The following is an 18,154-nucleotide window of genomic DNA, read 5'->3' as shown; positions in this document are numbered from 1 at the left end:
TAAAGGGGAATCCCCTCCTCCTGAAGGCATCTGTTCAGTGATAAGTTGAAATTCAGCTCATGTTTTAAGCCTATATTTTTAGTTTTAATTGCTAATATTATGTTATCTAAACGATCGATTACGGGGGGAAATGACGAAAGTTTGTTTTTTAATGTCTATTATTTATTATTTAAAGAGTATATTTATGTTAAAATTGACGTCGAAGGTCTACACACGCGCGTTTAGTCGCAAAATCGGCCTGGCAACTTCGAAAGTTTGATAATTCTATCAATTTAAGTAAGGTATCTAAAATCCGGAAATTTCGGAAATCCGGACCTTCTAAACCCCCCAGCAGTCCGGATTTTCGAGGTTGCACTGTATTTCTACATAGAGTTATATTCCTTTAACAAACTTGATAAAACATCTCCTTTAGATTTAAAAACCTTTCAACAGCGATTTAATATAAATATTTAATACTAAATTCTTTACTTAATATTGAAACCACTAAATGTAAAGGTATGTTAATCTTCAAAATTATTCATATTTCGAAATAACATCAAATTACATTTGTAACCAATTCAGATTTCTTCTATTGGAAGTTGAAACTTGGAGAGAGAAACCAATTGAAGATTTGACATCAGTGATAGAAAAGTATCTATAATAATTTTTATCATGCTACAGAAAACAAAAAATAAATAAATAAATCAAAAATTTTTTTCCCCCCAATGTATGAATACTTCCTCTTCATTACTTTTTATATGCATTCAATATTCCTTAATTACAGCATCTCCTTATCTTTTTTGTTTGGCAATAATATACATAAATATTTTTTTCAGTTTGGAAACACTTGTTATTGTAATTCAGTTCTTCAAGCTTTGTACTTTTGCAAGCCTTTTCGAGAGAAAGTTCTTGATTATAAAGCTAAAAATAAAAGAACCAAGGAAACTTTATTAACATGTTTGGCAGATTTATTTTATAATATTGCTACTCAAAAGAAGAAAACTGGAACTATAGCTCCAAAGAAGTTTATTGCACGCTTAAGAAAAGAAAATGGTAAGTGCTAATTATGTAACAAATAATTCATTAACCTGTTTTCTACTGTATGTACCCTATTTAACCTATTGTACCTATTTAACCTATTTTAACCCTGTTTTGACCATATTACTTTTAGTGAAAAAAATTTTTTGTATGCTTTTCTGTACAGTTAGTTTAGCAAAGATAGTATAGCAAAGAAACCAAATTATTAATTTTCTGTGGTTTCAGTTGAAGTAAGTTTCTCAATAAATTGAAAATTTTTAAATTTTTGCTTTCTTTGATTCTTTATTGTTGGTATTATTTAAAAATATGTACAGTGGTTTGTAAATTGCATACTCCTCGCTATTCATAATAAAAAAAAAATATTTTTAAAGTTTTTAAAAAAAAAATCCTTGAACTGTGGAGTAATGTACGCTGTTCACCACATTGGGTATGTTGAACTATTGAAAGATAAATGTTATCCAATTTTTTATTTGCATTACTTTCTATAAAAATGGTTTTTTCATTTGAAATGCTAAAGATTAATTGATACCAGAGCACCCGTCCAGGAGGTGCGCTCAACATTCGGTGCAATCGCAAGGAACAGGCGGCACCAGGCTTATCAGCGGCCACCTTTAGTCCCTTTCATTCGAGGGTAGTGTTAAAACCTACCCAAACTGCCCCAGGTGCCACAACATGCAGGCTTCTCCCCAACGTATCCTGGACTGCCGTGGTCTAGACAAAGGCGACATTCTAAATAACCTACTTTTGGTGGTCGATTTCCTCCGGGTCATGAGTTTCATGGACATTGTTTAGCCCTGCTAACTTTGGGGATAAGGAAGAGAAAAAAAAGAAGAACCTTCAATCATATTAAAACAAAAGAGATAATCATTCTTACTGCACACAATTGAAGAGCTTACTGTTGGTCTTTGAGGAGAATTCGTTCAGATTAAAAGTCTGGGGATATCTGCTGTTATGGTTATAAGAGAAAGAACATTTCTAACGGGTTTGCATCGGATGAATGAAAGAGTTAGTTGGCTTCAAAGAAAAGATTTTCACAGGGGTCGCATTCCCCCTAAAATTTATAAAATTCCTAAAACTATGTGCAAACCCTAAAATTCCTAAAAATCTGATAAAATTTTGTTGGTGTTCCTAAAAAATTAGAGTTATAGGCTAAATATAAATAAAACAGCAATAATCTAAAATATAAGAATTTAACTACATTAATTAAAACTGTTTTAATTTTGCCACATGGGAATTCTGATCCTGAGAGAGGTTTTTCGATAAATAAAGCAATGCTTAATGTGAGTCACCATGAGAATACTATTATGTCTCTTAGTCTAATCAAAGATACCATTCGAAATTATGGAGGAGTGGTGAAGATCACCACAACACTATTGAGGGCAGTAAAAGAGTCTTACAAATCATATCAAGAATATATTAGCAAAATGATCATAATTAATTTGTTTTTCTCTAACTTTTAATATAAATTGCTGATTTGAAATCTAATAAAATTACACAATAGTTTTTCTTAATGAGGTAATTTAAAGGGTAATAATAAAGTTTTGATTAAGAAGGTAAAAATTAAATAAAAATCAAATAAAAACGTATTCTATTTTAGAGAGGAAGTTTCTTTTTTTGAAAAATTACTATAGAATCGAAAAAGAATTTTAATTTATGGTAATAATTTTAATTAAAGGTATGCAGATCATTTGTTCAGATTTTTCGAACTATTTTTTTTTAATACTTTTATTGTTTATATAAACATCACAGAGGATGAGAAAGGGAATTGTTTACAGTATATATAACTTTAGTTAGTAATATTTTTGTCATGGTTTCCTTCAATTTTATCTGATATTAAATTTTGGAAACTTTTATGTGTACTCTAATAGTACATATAAGTATCAGAGATATGATAATTTAAATTGTTTAAAGTATATACAATTTATTTTCTGTATACTTAATCTGATGAGGATAGGAAAGAAATGAAATTGTGAATTTTTTTAATATATATATCGCTTATAATAATTTTAAGTTCGTAAAGTTTTAGTCAAATATTCCTTAATTTTTTATTTGGCATTGCATTTTAATTTACGAATTGTTTTGGATTTAATAAAGTATATTTAATTTTTCCAAGTTGGTGTTAATTTTTTTTTTCTCTTGATTTATTTTCACTTTTGCCTGTTCCTGAATTATGCACTTAATTTTTGTTAAATAATATGTAAAGTTGAAATTTCATTTTTACACTTTAGAGATTTCATTCTTGACTTATTAAATTTCAGAGCTTTATTTTATGACTTGCAATTATTTATGATATGTATGGATGAATAAGAATAATCTTCTGTTATGTAATAAACTACCGTGTGATCTGTTTTTATCCTAGCAAAATCATATATTACCCCTAAAATTTACCTAAAATTTTTTTAAAAAAGTTCCTAACATTGCCCTAAAATTTTAAAAAACTTTGCTGCTACCCCTGTTTTCATAACGACCTATGCCAAGGTCCAGACAAAATTATTCGCCCCTCACCCCTATCCAATGGGACTTATTTTTGTAACCATTTTATCCACCACCACACAACAAGACTGACATCTGGGGGAGTTCTGAAACCTGCACAATCTTGGAAGAAGCAGATAAGTGACATTTAAAAAAAAGAAAAGGGGGGGGGGTTTCTTGGGGAAAGTTTTTATTTTTATCTTACTTAAATATAATGCATTCATTTATATTGATAAATCTATTAATTCTAAATCGTATTATATTGCTAAATCTATTAATTCAGTGGATGACGGAGGTAACTGACGCTATTTAAGAATTTTTTGAACTGAAGAACAAGGTAAGTGTGCTTGGCAACAAATATACAACAAATAACCCTGGAAAGTCACTAGCTTGTAACATATAAACTTTAAATGTCATTTACTCAAATTTACTATTATCTCAGTTACTTACTTCTTCCACTCATCTCTTCAAATATATATTGAGTTTTATTAAAAATTTTTTAATACTTACATTAATTTATTTTCCATGACAAAATAGTTTAAAATAATTTCTAGAAAATTGAAGATATCAAAGGACATCAAATAATTCAAGGAATCAAATGATAGCTGTGCCATGAAAGTAATTTCTTCATGCAATATAATAATTCAATTATACCTTTGGGGGTACTGAATTGGAGATTGATTGTTCTCTGCTTCAGGTCAAAATTATGTGGATGAATGTATGAATGGGTTCGCTCTATGAACGGATTTGACACATGGGTGTGGCAGTAGTTGAATTCTTGGATAAGAAAGAATCTGAAAACAAAAACAATCCCACCCTTGCCATAATAGCCTATGGCAGCAGTAACAACAATTTAATAATTTATTGTGTACTTAGTATGCAGACATCTACAATCTCAAAATTCTATACTTGTAAAAATTTTGTTCTTAATCACGATTCCTTAAAAATAATGCAATAATTAATAACATTTTAAAGTTGAAATACTCTGCAAATTTCTTGTGTAATTTTTAAGAATGCAGGTACACAATATTTTGTTAAAATTATCTTTTTTTTTGTCTAATTATCTGCAGAACTAATACTTACACATTTTAGTTTGATAAAAGGTCAAAAGCAATGTTTCTGACCAACTTTTTATTTGATGTAATTAAAACTTGTATAATGTAATTTTTGTAAAAAAAATTAACAAAATGCAAACAAAACAGGTATTTGTAAGAGAATATTAATTATATAACTCTATGAAATAACTGGAATAATGCTTCTAATAAAGTTTCTCTGACCTATCCTGCTTTTTTGTGGATCAACAAACCCCATGTTATGGGTTTGACGAAAGATCATAATTTCTCTCTTTATCATATAAAATTAAATGGCTACAGGTATTTACTGAATTTAAGATATAAACATTTTTAAATTAATTATTAATGTAATTATTTTTTAATTATTTTAATTTATATCTCTATTCTTATAGAAATTAATTGTAGAAGGTGAAATAATAGAATTCACTTAACCATGCTATATTATGACTTGTTGAAATAAAAATGGCCCCCTTTACCTGTGCCAAGTGATTCTTTCATAGGATTTGTATTATTAGTGATGCACCATGTTAATAGAGAAAACAAACAAAAATAATCAATTGCATCAAAATAATTAAGCCTAGTCGAATGAGCCTCAGTGCCAACTTATCCTGTCCCTCCCTATGTCAAGAAAAGTGTGAAAATTTTTTTGATATGCTGTTTATTTATCCAATGTTCTGTTTATTTATGGAATCATTATTAATATTTTCTGTCTTCAACAGCATAAGTTGCTTTTTAGGGTAACAATCAAGTAATTGCCAGTTGAAACTTTTTGTCTAATTTTTGTAACTGAGTTTCATTGTAAATAAAACAATAATTAGTCTTGTATGCAGAATCTTAGATTGTCTGTGGTGATTAGTATTAAGACTTTTCTTTATTTACTATGGTATACATCATTTTTAATTTACATTTTTACTGATTTGTGTTTAAAAAACATTTTACGAACATTAGACATAAAATTTTTATTTCTTAAGATAAATTAATATTGTTAAAAAATTCAGATCTATTTTATCTTTACAACTGACCCGTAAACTATTTGCCATGAAGCCTGGTTTTCTTGTTATGCATGACAATTTACTTAATCAGATGTTGCCATTAAAATCTACACTATTTGCTGAAAAAAAGCAGACTTTATATTTATAATTTTGAATCACTTGCTCTGAATTTTTATTACTTGTTAATTGTTTTCTTGAAGCATGTTTTGTTTGAAGCATGTTCTCAAAGCATAAAGAGCATGTTTTGTTTAATTTAATTTTATATTTTAATTTTTTCATTGAATAAAAATTTCCATGAACTACCATATAGAGGTTTCACACCTGAGTAAATATTTTTTTTTAGTTATAACATTGATATAGAATGGTAGTAATTAGTGCATTTTTCTTTTTTAACTCTTCACCCTCATGAGTCCAAATATCCAGTAGTTGATACATATAATAAATGGATCATGCCCTCTTGTACTGAGAAGCATACTAGTCTACAATTATAATCTTTGTAGCTATTATGATTGAAATTTGCTATTGATTTTGTACTTTTTCTTTCTTAACATTTTTGTGAAAAGTTGACTAATATCGAAATTTTCTGTTTATCATATGAACATGTGCATTAAAATAAGTAAGTATATTATGGAAATGATGTGTCATTATATATATATATATATATATTTATATACTATATTATATATATATATTTATATTTATATACTATATATATATATATATATATATTTATATACTATATATATATATATATATATATATGTACATATATATATATATATATATATATATATATATATATATATATATATATATATATATATATATATATATGTATATATATATATATATATATATATATATATATGTATATGTATATAAATTTTAACATATTTCTGTTTGTTATTTCTGTGCCTTACTCTTTTATTTCAACTTCAAATTTTAATTAACTAGTTGATGTTTGTAAAGTTAGGAATTGAATTGTTTTAAATTCATTTTTATTGCATTTTTTAAAATTTAATTATTCATGAATTGTAATTATTTCTAGGAATTAATCTCATTATTTTATTTTATTTTTTAGAGGTGTTTGATAATTATATGCAGCAAGATGCTCATGAATTCTTAAATTATTTGTTGAATACAATAGCTGATATTCTTCAAGGTAATTTCATTTAAATCATTATCTTTATTTAAAAAAAATTGTGTAGCTAATAGGTTCTATATATATATATATATATATATATATATATATATATATATATATATATATATATATATATATATATATATATATATATATATATATATATATATATAAAAATATAAAATATATATATATATATATATATATATATAAAAATATAAAATATATATATGTATATATATATATATATATATATATATATATTTTTTTTAAGAAATAAAATCATTTCAAAATCATTTGAATTTTCTTGCTTTCATTGATTTCTGAAATAATTGTATGTGTATATATGATTATTTTTCTTCACATGTCACAGCCTTCTAAAGTTTAAGGTAATTGTGAGCATTATTATCTTCTTCACAAAAATCTTTTTATAAATATCAAATACACATATTTCATAGGTAATCTTCTAATTACTAAATTAGAACATAATTGTAGAAAAATTTGTTAGATCAAATTAATTTCATTTAAGTTTATTCAATGCATATTTTATCCTATTTTTTTTGTCCTTTTTATTGTATAACGATAAAATATTCATTTAAAATTTGTTATTTGCTTTACAATTGACAATTAGTTATTTCTTTATGTTTCTAAATATTAATTGAAGTTCAATTATTTTTTGCAGTCTCTAACCAAAAAAAAATTTTTTTTGAAGGCATTAATCATTGTTTTAAAAAACTACTTTTTACTTTAATGTAATTTTAGTTTTGTTATTCAGAAATGCAGTAACTTTGCTAGTTGCAGTTCTTCTTTTATAGTATTTTTTCTATGTTGCTTCAATATTGTTAAAATCAACACTTGTTTAAAAAGTGCTGATTTCTAAAAAAAAAATGTTTTTTTTTAAAAAAAAAACAAACACTTTACATATTTTATGAATAATTTCCATCTTCAGTAATCTGTTAGATCACCTGTTTCAAAATGTGCCAAATCTGAAGAAACCAAACCTGGTCAAGGTTTTTAAAGTGTCTCCTAAGGAAAAAAAAAAAACTTTTGCGAAGCAGTTTTGCATCTAATACTTAAAAAAGAAAATAGTTCTAATTATTATTTGAATAAAAATTTCAAATAATTGTAGTTAAATCAACTTGATCAATTCATCTAACCATTTCAAAACACTTAGTGTATTCAAATCCTAAAATTTCAAAAAGCACTCATTTTATTTAAAAATTCTCTATTTTTTTGAGACAGCAATGTTTACTTATTTTTAAAAATATTTTTTTTGCTGGTTAAAGACTTAATGCTAAAAATGCATATAAAAAATTTCCACATTTTCATTAAGAAATTATTTAGCGGTTAATTTGTTTTACCTGTGCAACTTTTTATAATGTGATTATTTAAGAATATATTTTATACCATATCTTGAGAGCTGTTGTGTTAATGCAGAAATTCTTTTTAATATGAAAAGAATTGTGAATAAAAAACACTTTTAGAAAAAGATGGCATCAGAAAACATTAAGAATATGAAATTTTGTAAAATTAAAAAATTTAGTAGGTAGAGTACTATTATCTGCAACTTCACTACATAAAATAAGTGGTTTATATAATTTTTTGATTGATTCTATTGCCTCAGTGTTATTTCTCATGAAGAAGGAACTTTGGGAAGGGAGGGGCTTCTTCAAGTTAATCTAAGTCGCATTAGCCTATGTCACAGTAATTTTCCTTTTATTGTTCCTTTTTATTTTTAGTCATACTTAAATTTTTTTAAAACATCCTATTTTTTACGAATGCAAATGCAGATTTAAAAATAATCAATTTGAAGAATCAAGGGATTTGAATTTTTAATCCAACAGCTTTTTATTACAATGCTAGTAAAATTTCTTAAAATTTAATTTCTCGAACTTAGGGGTCCACTAATTGTATGCATGATTCAGACATATAGCTTTATCTGCAGGATTCATTGCTTTAAACTACTGGGAATTCAGTCATTTTATGAAAAAATTACTCAATTAACAATTCTAAATTCAAATTTTAATGGTAATAAATTTAGAGGCCATATTTATTAATTTCAAAAAATGCGATATTTTAAGATTTCTTTTCCCATTGTTTTTAGAAATGTAAAAATAAATACTTTAAGTAATTAATTGGATATTAAAATAAAATTTTTTTTGTTTTTTTTTAACATTTTTTTGTGAAAAGGGAATCTTTTTTCAGTATTTTGAGATTTTTTAAAATTTTTTCAGGAAATGCGAAAATAGACTTCCTACTCGACATTGTTTCAGGAGAGTTGAAAATAAACTTTCTACTCGATCAATTATGTATTAAAATATTAAATTTTTTTAAATAATTTTCTTATATCGTAGAGTTTTATAGTTTCACGGTTTTATATTTCTTTCTCTTATCTGATTTTAAAAGAATTTGCAGTTATTGATTTGTCTCTTTTATCTGATTTTAAGAAGATTAAATTCCAATCAACAATACTGCAATAATATATTAGAAATTTTATGCAAAGAATTGTGGGATGCTTCACTAATAAATTGTTTTTGCACAAAATATTTAGCCACATATTTACCATGTTTTTATTTTGAGATTTTTGAAATCCACTTTAAAATTAATGAAGAAAGAAATCTTGAACTCTCAGGGATCTGTCTAGGTTTTTCTGAGAGGTACCTATTTTGTGAAAATATAGACATAATTTGTGAAAAATTGAAAATTATATTAAAAAATCAATACCAAAATATGGATTTATCGTTTCTTAAGGGATACAAAAATAAAATTATAAGAAAATGTATTTTGTGAAACTGCCGTTTTTTCTAAAGTTGAGTTTGTGAAACTACCATTTTTCCTAAAGTTGAATTTGTGAAGGTACCGCTAAACGGTAGTAAATTTGGCCTGGGCAGACCCCTGACTCTATTGCAAATTTTAAGTACAACTTCAATTTACCATTTATCTCACAACCTATATTCATTATGAACAATAGATAAAGGAAAACTACAAATGTGGATCAGCATAAAATAAAAATAATGACTTTGAAGTATGAAAAGCAATAAAGAAGTAATGGACTTGAAAATTAAGAAATTTACAATAATCATAAAAAAATTATGTACACTTCAAAAATATTTATAAAGCAAAACAAAACTGAGGAAACACATTTATTTATTTTAAATATATAGAAATTTTGGTATGTACACACTTTTTTAATTTCAATACAAACAAATTTTTGACATTTGTTACAGATTGCTGCTCTTTTGTAGCTAATGAGTTTGAATTCTGAGAGTTTCTCATTGTTTCAAGGACTATGGCTTTCTGAAAATAATGGCGCTGATTGTGGTTTTATTTTATTGTCTTCAATAGCATAATTTTACTTTTTTTAGATTTTGCAATCATTTTTTCAACCAACATCATACCACAAATTTCAATATTTTCATTAACTAATGCACAAATCTCAAACATGATGCTTGAGGTGTTTTTCTTGAACTGTAACAAATTCTCTTTTTCTTCTTCAACATTAACATCAGGAAGAGAAATAAATTCAAAGTTTTTTTTCTCTGAACATTAGCAAAATTTCTGAATGATAGACATGGGGAATCTATTAGTTTCAGAAACGATTGAAACAGGTGTTATTAACATTATAAGAATAGAATTGTTCAGTGCTTTATTTAAATTATATTGAAAGCTGTTTTAAGCTTTCTGGTTCGAAACAATGGTGATTCAAAATGATGTTATACAGTTTACTTTCCTGTAATTTCTTTGGAAATAAGTTGACTAAATGCTTGAAAGCTTACGTATTTTTAGTGTTGACGACGTGGTCTGTTAATATAGTGTTAAATTTTTCTCTGAGTATTATAGGTTTTTTCATTATGGAAGTGTGGTTTTATTATTTCAGTTACTATTTTTATTTGAAGTGTATTGTTCAGAATTTAAATGATTCTCTTTTTTGCAGCAGAAAAACAGCAAGGAAATGTTAAAATGAGAATTGCAACCCAAAATGGTGAACAACAACAGCCAGCATCAAAGCCTGAACCAACTTGGGTTCATGATATATTCCAAGGAACACTGACAAATGAGACTAGATGTTTGAATTGTGAAACAGTGAGTACAGTTTTTTTTTAAATTCTTTGAAATCACACCCAATGTGCTTTTTCTAGGACAATACTAAGAATTCAATTTTACACAGGCATATTTTTTGACATAAACTAATATTATGTATTATTTTTTTAATTGCACAAAAAGCAGATTGTATCCAGGCTTATTGAACTTGTTCTGGCAAGTATTAATAATTAAATTAATTAATATTCTAGTAAATACGATGACAGACTGGCAACTGCTCTTAATTCTTAATATAAATCAAAATAATTTACTGTTTCCAGTAAATGATTATTTTCTTAGCTAAATTTTGAATTTATGCCTTGAAATTGATGAAAAGCGACTGTACACTCTTGCTATATACTGTTATCACTTTCTTGCAAGTGATTGATTACTTTAATCAAGTGTAGTAACTGACATATGAGCAACTTTGATATTTAGGAACCTTTGATATTTATGAACCCATACTGCCATTTAAGCAAATTATATGATAATTGGACAGAAATATGTGGATTTTTTTTCTGCCAAAATTATTCACAAAGCCATGAATGCAGAAATGGGCTTCATCGGAGAATCAAATGGATCTCACATTAATCTTGCTATTTTCAATCTTTTGATGCAAATCGTTCATGAAGAGGACTATTTGATTGATGGTACAAATATTAAGAGATTGACTACAAGCAATAGTCACAGCAATAGTCGGCGAAATTCTAACACTAGAAATCTTTGTTGTTCCATAGAATGCACCTTTGCACAGTAAACTTTAGCATATTCATACTCAATGATGATAGAGAGTGACTGAAAACTAGTAGTATCTGTATTGTTACAGTTGCTCGCAATGCCTCTTAGTGGTGAAATTTATAACTTTTTTTTAACTATATGTATTTTTCTAAATTTATTGGTTTTCTAATAACAATGCAGCTAGAGGCACATTTTTATCTTAAACAGAGTCAATCCTTTATTGGACACCCTGTGTATATTTATATATATATATATATATATATATATATATATATATATATATATATATATATATATATATATATATATATATATATAGTATAATTTAAAATACATAATGCAATGAAATCGAAATTTAAGAAGAAAAATATAAAACATATACAATTCCGTGTTTTATCGTAATTTTGTATCAAAATGTAATTTTATCTCAAATTAATCATATTAAGATTGTTTATAATAGTAATACGCTTAATTTAAATAATTATAAATCTAGACAAATTTCTTTTAATGTTATCCCTATTCGATTTATAAACAGGTCCCTGATTTAGTAGAGGATTGCCTTCCAAAGCAAAGTTATGCTTAGCATTATGGCATGGTAGGGCCACCCTAGCCTTAAAGGTTTGGTTGGATTATCTTCAAGTATAATTGACTTCCTGTCTGTATTTTTAAGTGATTAGTTTAGTTTAATTTTTAGGGAAAATAATTTCCTCATCTATAACTTTAAATAGTTCATACATAGATTTTTCGTTCTTTATTTTGATATATAAATTGATTTAATGCTCGAACCTTTGACCCTTGACTCTCTTTTGAAAAATTGAGTTTCCCTTCTGTCAAATATATGTTCTTTTACCTAAATTTTTGGGATCTCAATATATAACCTTCACCTGACTTGCTTTTGGTTTCTTGCTTATTGCTTATTACTCTTTCTTGGGGCAGTTGGGGTGTTTGGGATATTTTACCACCAACCATATAAACTGGTCTGCTCTGAAGGCATGATAATGCCTCCCTGACGACGCTGCAATGTTGGTCAGGGATTATATAAATAAATTTTTGATTTATATTTACTTTAAATATATACGTTTTTTGGAGTATAGTAACTTGTTATAATAGCTTCTTAAAATATTTCTTAATATTTTCAAAATTTTATTTCACTTTATATATATATGTATACATAAATGTGTATATAAAATTTATATACAGTGAATTCGCGATAACTCGAATCTGATAGGACTGACGAAAAACTTCGACATATCGGAAGTTCGACTTACCGTTAGTTTCGGTTTTGGACTTTCAAAATATTGTCGGATTATTTAATTAATGCTTATTAATTACAAGTCTTCTAAATGCTTACAATTGTTAAGAACATTTTTCTGGCAAGCCATTTACGATAAGACTGTTTGAAGCACTTTATGATACCCTGGTCCATCGGCTGCAACTTTGCTGTTGTGTTTGACGGGAGAAACTGCAAGTTTACTGCTTTCAAATTAGGTAGAGTAGATCACTATGCGCTGTGCATTTATCCATAAAGAGTATCAGTTTTCTTTTCTTAGCGAAGAATTTCCGATCCAATTTTCTTACATAGTCTTCAAATAATACTGATGTCATCCAAAACTTTTTGTTAGACTTGTAATCCAAAGGATATGTTTTTACATTCTTGAAGCATCGAGGATTTAAGTATTTTCCGATAGCAATTAAGGGCAATTTCTCTGTCCCAGACGCATTTCCTCCAGACGCATTTCCTCCATCCTTAAACATCATAGTCTTATTTGGAAGACATTTAAAAAATAAACCCATTCCATCAATATTGAGAACATCATTTTAACTGTATCCTTGAAGTAGATTTGGTAACGTTTCATTTAACCACTGTTCACATACTTCAAGAGGGACAGCTTTAGCTTCTCCATGAAGAGTGCGAAAGACATTGTGTGTGTGTTGCAAAGGAAGGGACAAGATATCAGCTTCTAGGGTTTATTTCTTGCTTCAATAGATCCAAAAAAAATCGAGTTAAAGGGAGTAAAATTCGAGTAATCGAGAATAATTAACATGAAATTGAAGATAAAAGGGTCGGGACCACATAAAAAAATCGAGTTATAGTAATATTCGAGTTATCGCACTTCGAGTTATAGCGAATTGACTGTATATGGGTGATTCTCACGAAATATGACAATTCACGGTCCCTTGCTCCTGGATCTAATAGTATAATACTGAAAGAACTTTTTTTTTTTGAAATTAATAAATTGCATTGTTGTTAGCATTTTAAAATGACTTTGCACTAGCATTGACTGTTTTGTATAGTTAAAAACTTTAATTGAACTTCAAAATGTCATTTTCCTGGCATGTCCCAAACAATGTTTCCAATAATAACTAGTTTCAAAATTTCCCATAAATTTTTCAATATCTAATTTTTCTTATCTCAACCAGTGTAAGCAATTCTAGAATATACGCAGAAGGTATTATTTACAAAAACTTTGTTTAAAATAATTTTTTCTGTCAATAATTTGTTTGTCCCAAGAAAATCTGTCATTTTCCTGGCTGCTTTTATTTAGTGGTTTATAACCAAAATAGATAGAGCCAGCAATCAATATCTTGTGTTAATAGATTGATTAGTTACCTTCCTATATGAACATGTCTTGTTGCATGAATAAAGAACCAATTTTCTGGTTCAAAATCTATTTAAAAAATTTTTTGAAGATGAGTAGGTTTTTGTGTTGTCATTTTCCTGGCTTCTTGAAATTCTTAATAACATAAACTACATAGACTTATCTGAGTTATTTTAAGAAATCCTGTTGTTTTCTGCAGAATGTAAACTTCTTAGGCCAAAATATTAAATTAAAGTTATATGCTATAAAATGGCGAATTTGTCATTATCCTGGCTTGTGAATTCCAGGACATTGTAAAGCAAATATTAATCTAATACCAAGTTTGTGCATGACTGTAATATGGTTGGATTCAATCAGAGTTATTTTTTTAATGATTGATTGTAATACACAATTTTATTCTGTACATATCAGCAACAAAAGCATTTTTGTTTCTTTCTACAGTGGATAAAAAGAATTAATTTAAGCAATTTATGCTCCATCTAACATAAAGGCTTAAGTTGAGTTACTAAATATTATCTTAAAATAACTGTTTTTTAAACTTTTAAGCCAATATGTCATTTTCCTGGCATTCAAGATTTGGTGAATTTCTATTTTATTTTTTTTCTCCAGCAAATGTCAATAAACTACACTGCTGTCTGTAAAATATTAATAAATGTAACTAAAGAAGTATACAAAAAAAATTTAGATTATTTTGAAGACTTTAAATTTGAAGAAATTTTTTTTTCCGAATTGTCATGTTTAAAGAGAATCACCCATATATATATATATAAAATGTGTATATATATGTATATATTTATATATCCCGTGACAGAATCGCAGTGACACGGCGATATTGTTGCAGAAAGTTATAGAGTTCTTGCAGAAAGATTTCTCTTTTGTAAAGTAAAAAAAAAATTCTTCAGATATTTACATGTAATATTTGAATCGTGCATTTTTAATCACTTTTTGACACGCTTAGTTTACTCTGATAGTTTCGTAAATTGATGTAATGTTTCGCTTATATTTTCGGCAGTTATTGATACTGATTTTCACATGGATTTTTTAATTATTCCGATGTAATGCTAACAGTATGGAAACTTTGAATCGTGCATTTATGTATTTACTTTTTAAGGCAATAATTCTATCGAAATTTTGGCAGTTATTGCTATTGATTTCTTCATAGTTTTAAAATCCGATAGTCTCAAAACGAAACATGTATTTGAGGATTCTGATTTGTGTGATTTCGTCGCTGATCTTTTTTCCGGTAATTACTATTACGGATTTCATGATTTTTGAAAATTTTTTTTATTGTGATATTTACAAAAGCGTGCACCCCCTCCCCCAACGAAATGAGAGAATGTCACCTATAGTATTAGAATAAAAAAATCTTACATGTTCAATTAAGAAAATATATACAGTTTTTTTCGTAAACTTTTGTTATTTTAAATTAGTAACATATGGTTTGTTATTAAGAGTATCTTCCGGAAAGATATTAGTGCTAGAGAGTTTTGCCACAGATTGCCCGAGAAAATTCTGCCATAGGGTATATATATATATATATATATATATATATATATATATATATATATATATATATATATATATATATATATATATATATATTTATATATATATACAAATATGAGTATATATATATATATATATATATATATATATATATGTATATATATATATGTATATATATATATGTATATATATATGTATATATATATGTATATATATATATGTATATATATATATGTATATATATATATGTATATATATATATATATATATATGTGTGTGTGCATGTATGTATGTATAAATAGCAATTGTATTTCAATACAAAAGTATTTTTTTACTTCAAAATTATTTACAGACATGAAAAAAAAAATTTCTTTCATCAAAACTAATGATTTCTGCAATCAAAACAATAAATACAACTAAAAATCTATGCCAATATAGAAAATTTTTGAATTGCTCAAATTAAGAACACAGGAAGTATTTAGGAAGATTGGCTGGGATTGTTAAGAAAAATTAGAGATAAATTGAGAAAGGTACTGTCGTCGTTAAGGAGCCAAAAGTAAATGATCTGCATAAATTATAAAAATAGAAACTATTGGGTTATTTAAAATAGGCTGACTATTGCACATTATAGCAAAAATTTTTGCTGTAATATGTAATAGTAAGCTTATTCTAAGAAATGTCTATCATCATCATCATAGTTGGCCAGACAGCCCGATGTGAGCCGATGCCTTCCTCTGAAGATTTCTCCATAACGACTTCCGATTTATCTTTGATCTCCAATTCTTTCAATTAATTGCAAGAAAATCAGACTCCATCGAGTCAGCCCATGTCAACTGCAGCCTTCCCCGCTTTCTTGTTCCAGTGGTCTGAAAAGCAGTATCTTTTTTATTCAATTGTTATCACTCATTCGAATCACGTTGGGCCATCCAATTCATTCTATTTATTTTTATATATTTAATATCTGGTTGTTTATAAATCTTGTATAGTTCAAAGTCAAATCTCCTTCTCCAGTTATTTTCATTTATACCACCAAGTTACTCTCAAATGCTGTGATGCAATTTTCCTCCAGTTTTATCATTGTTCAAGCTTCAGAAGTGGCATGAGAAGAGTTTTGAAGATTAAGAACTTTGTTTTTCTAGAAAGAAACATAGATTTAATAAATCTTCTCAGTGTGGTGACTGGGTGTGAAAGAATAGTCCCAATGCAGCTCATTCATGTCGTAAAAGGTGACTAAAATGAGTACCCAGTGTCTGGGGGTAAAACCGGGCACCTTGCTTCTGTTGATTATATCAGGGGACTGGCCTTCCAGATTGGGGGTTGGGCATAGGGTTGATACCTCTATCCTGTAAAAACTTCTTGTTACGAATGTGTCTATATGAGAACGAATGTCTCTATATGAGAACTTATATAAAAAAAATTGTTTTAAAGTGACAGACCCATACAAAAAAGAGTAAAATTGCTAAACTACAACATAATACTATTAGTCAAGGAAGTAAGTATCCACTTCCTATCTCAAGATGAGAGTCTGCATTTTCATATAAAAAAAGTGTAAATTTTGTAAGAGATTGTCAATTATTCGTTCGGAATATTTCTTTTAAAATAACTAAGAATAACAAAAGACTATTTTCTGATGAAAGCAAATTCAACATCCATGTATCATATGGAAACCAAAAGTTTTGGAAAAAGCCCATAAAAAGATGAAATCGAAGAATATGAAAGGAACCGTAAAATACAGTTGTGGATAAATTTTAGTTTGGGGGTGCATGGCGGTACCTAGAGAAATGACATAATGAACCAGTGTAGTTATTTGAACATTTTGAAAGATAATTCACATCAAAGTCTTTCCAAATTACTGGAAAGAATCTTCCAGCAAGACAATTCAAAATATTCTTAATGAAATGTTCTGGAATGGCTGCGGCTGCTATATAATGTTTAGAAACAACAAAAAATCCCTTCACAGTCACCAGATCTTATTCCCTGGAGAATTTGTGTGATCACCTTGACTGACAAATTTGGAAACATGAAATGAAAAACAAGAATGATCTGATAAAGTCATTTTTGAGGAATGGTAGAATATACCACATTCTGTAACCCAAAACTTAGTTAATTCACTGTCATCAAGATTGAGAGCTGTAATGAACTCCAAAGGTTATCCTACAAAATACTAATTTAAAGTTTTTACAAAAGCGTTTACCTTAATTTCCATTTTTGTTTTATTTCGATTATTTACTTTTTTGTGATCTGAATTGCGTCTTATATTAAGTTAATGTTTGTCTGGAATTTTAAAATTGCATAATTATCCTTATTTTTAAATTCATTTTTGTATGCTGACATTAAAATAATACATCATATTTATTTTTTGATTCTTTATTTGATAAATGTTTCTAAAATTAATCTGGATACTGACTATTGTAGCTAAATGTATTTAATTAAAAAAACTTTTTAAGTGTTTATGTTCAATATTATGGAATAATTTGGACAATGGGTGAAAAATACTATTGTTAAATAAAAATAATTTAGTGTTTTATCTAT

The 18,154-nt window shown here is 27.1% G+C and overlaps 1 protein-coding gene across 2 annotated transcripts in view; it reads left to right on the top strand.

Moving 5' to 3' along the window:
• Positions 1-18,154, top strand: part of Usp12-46 (Ubiquitin-specific protease 12/46) — a 34,329-nt gene that overhangs the window by 6,680 nt on the left and 9,495 nt on the right. Inside the window, exons 3-5 of one of the 2 annotated variants that reach the window (XM_087154982.1) lie at positions 816-1,032; positions 6,636-6,716; positions 10,633-10,781. In XM_087154982.1, the coding sequence (XP_087011108.1) occupies positions 816-1,032; positions 6,636-6,716; positions 10,633-10,781 (447 nt within the window). The remainder of the gene's footprint in view (positions 1-815; positions 1,033-6,635; positions 6,717-10,632; positions 10,782-18,154) is intronic. The other variant, XM_087154983.1, reaches the window with a different exon arrangement.

This window comes from Parasteatoda tepidariorum, chromosome 11 (genome assembly GCF_982258835.1).
Source record: "Parasteatoda tepidariorum strain Cologne lab strain chromosome 11, Ptep-v5.0, whole genome shotgun sequence".
In the NCBI taxonomy this organism is placed as follows: Eukaryota; Metazoa; Arthropoda; class Arachnida; order Araneae; family Theridiidae; genus Parasteatoda; species Parasteatoda tepidariorum.
This window is presented reverse-complemented; position numbering and strand designations above follow the sequence as displayed.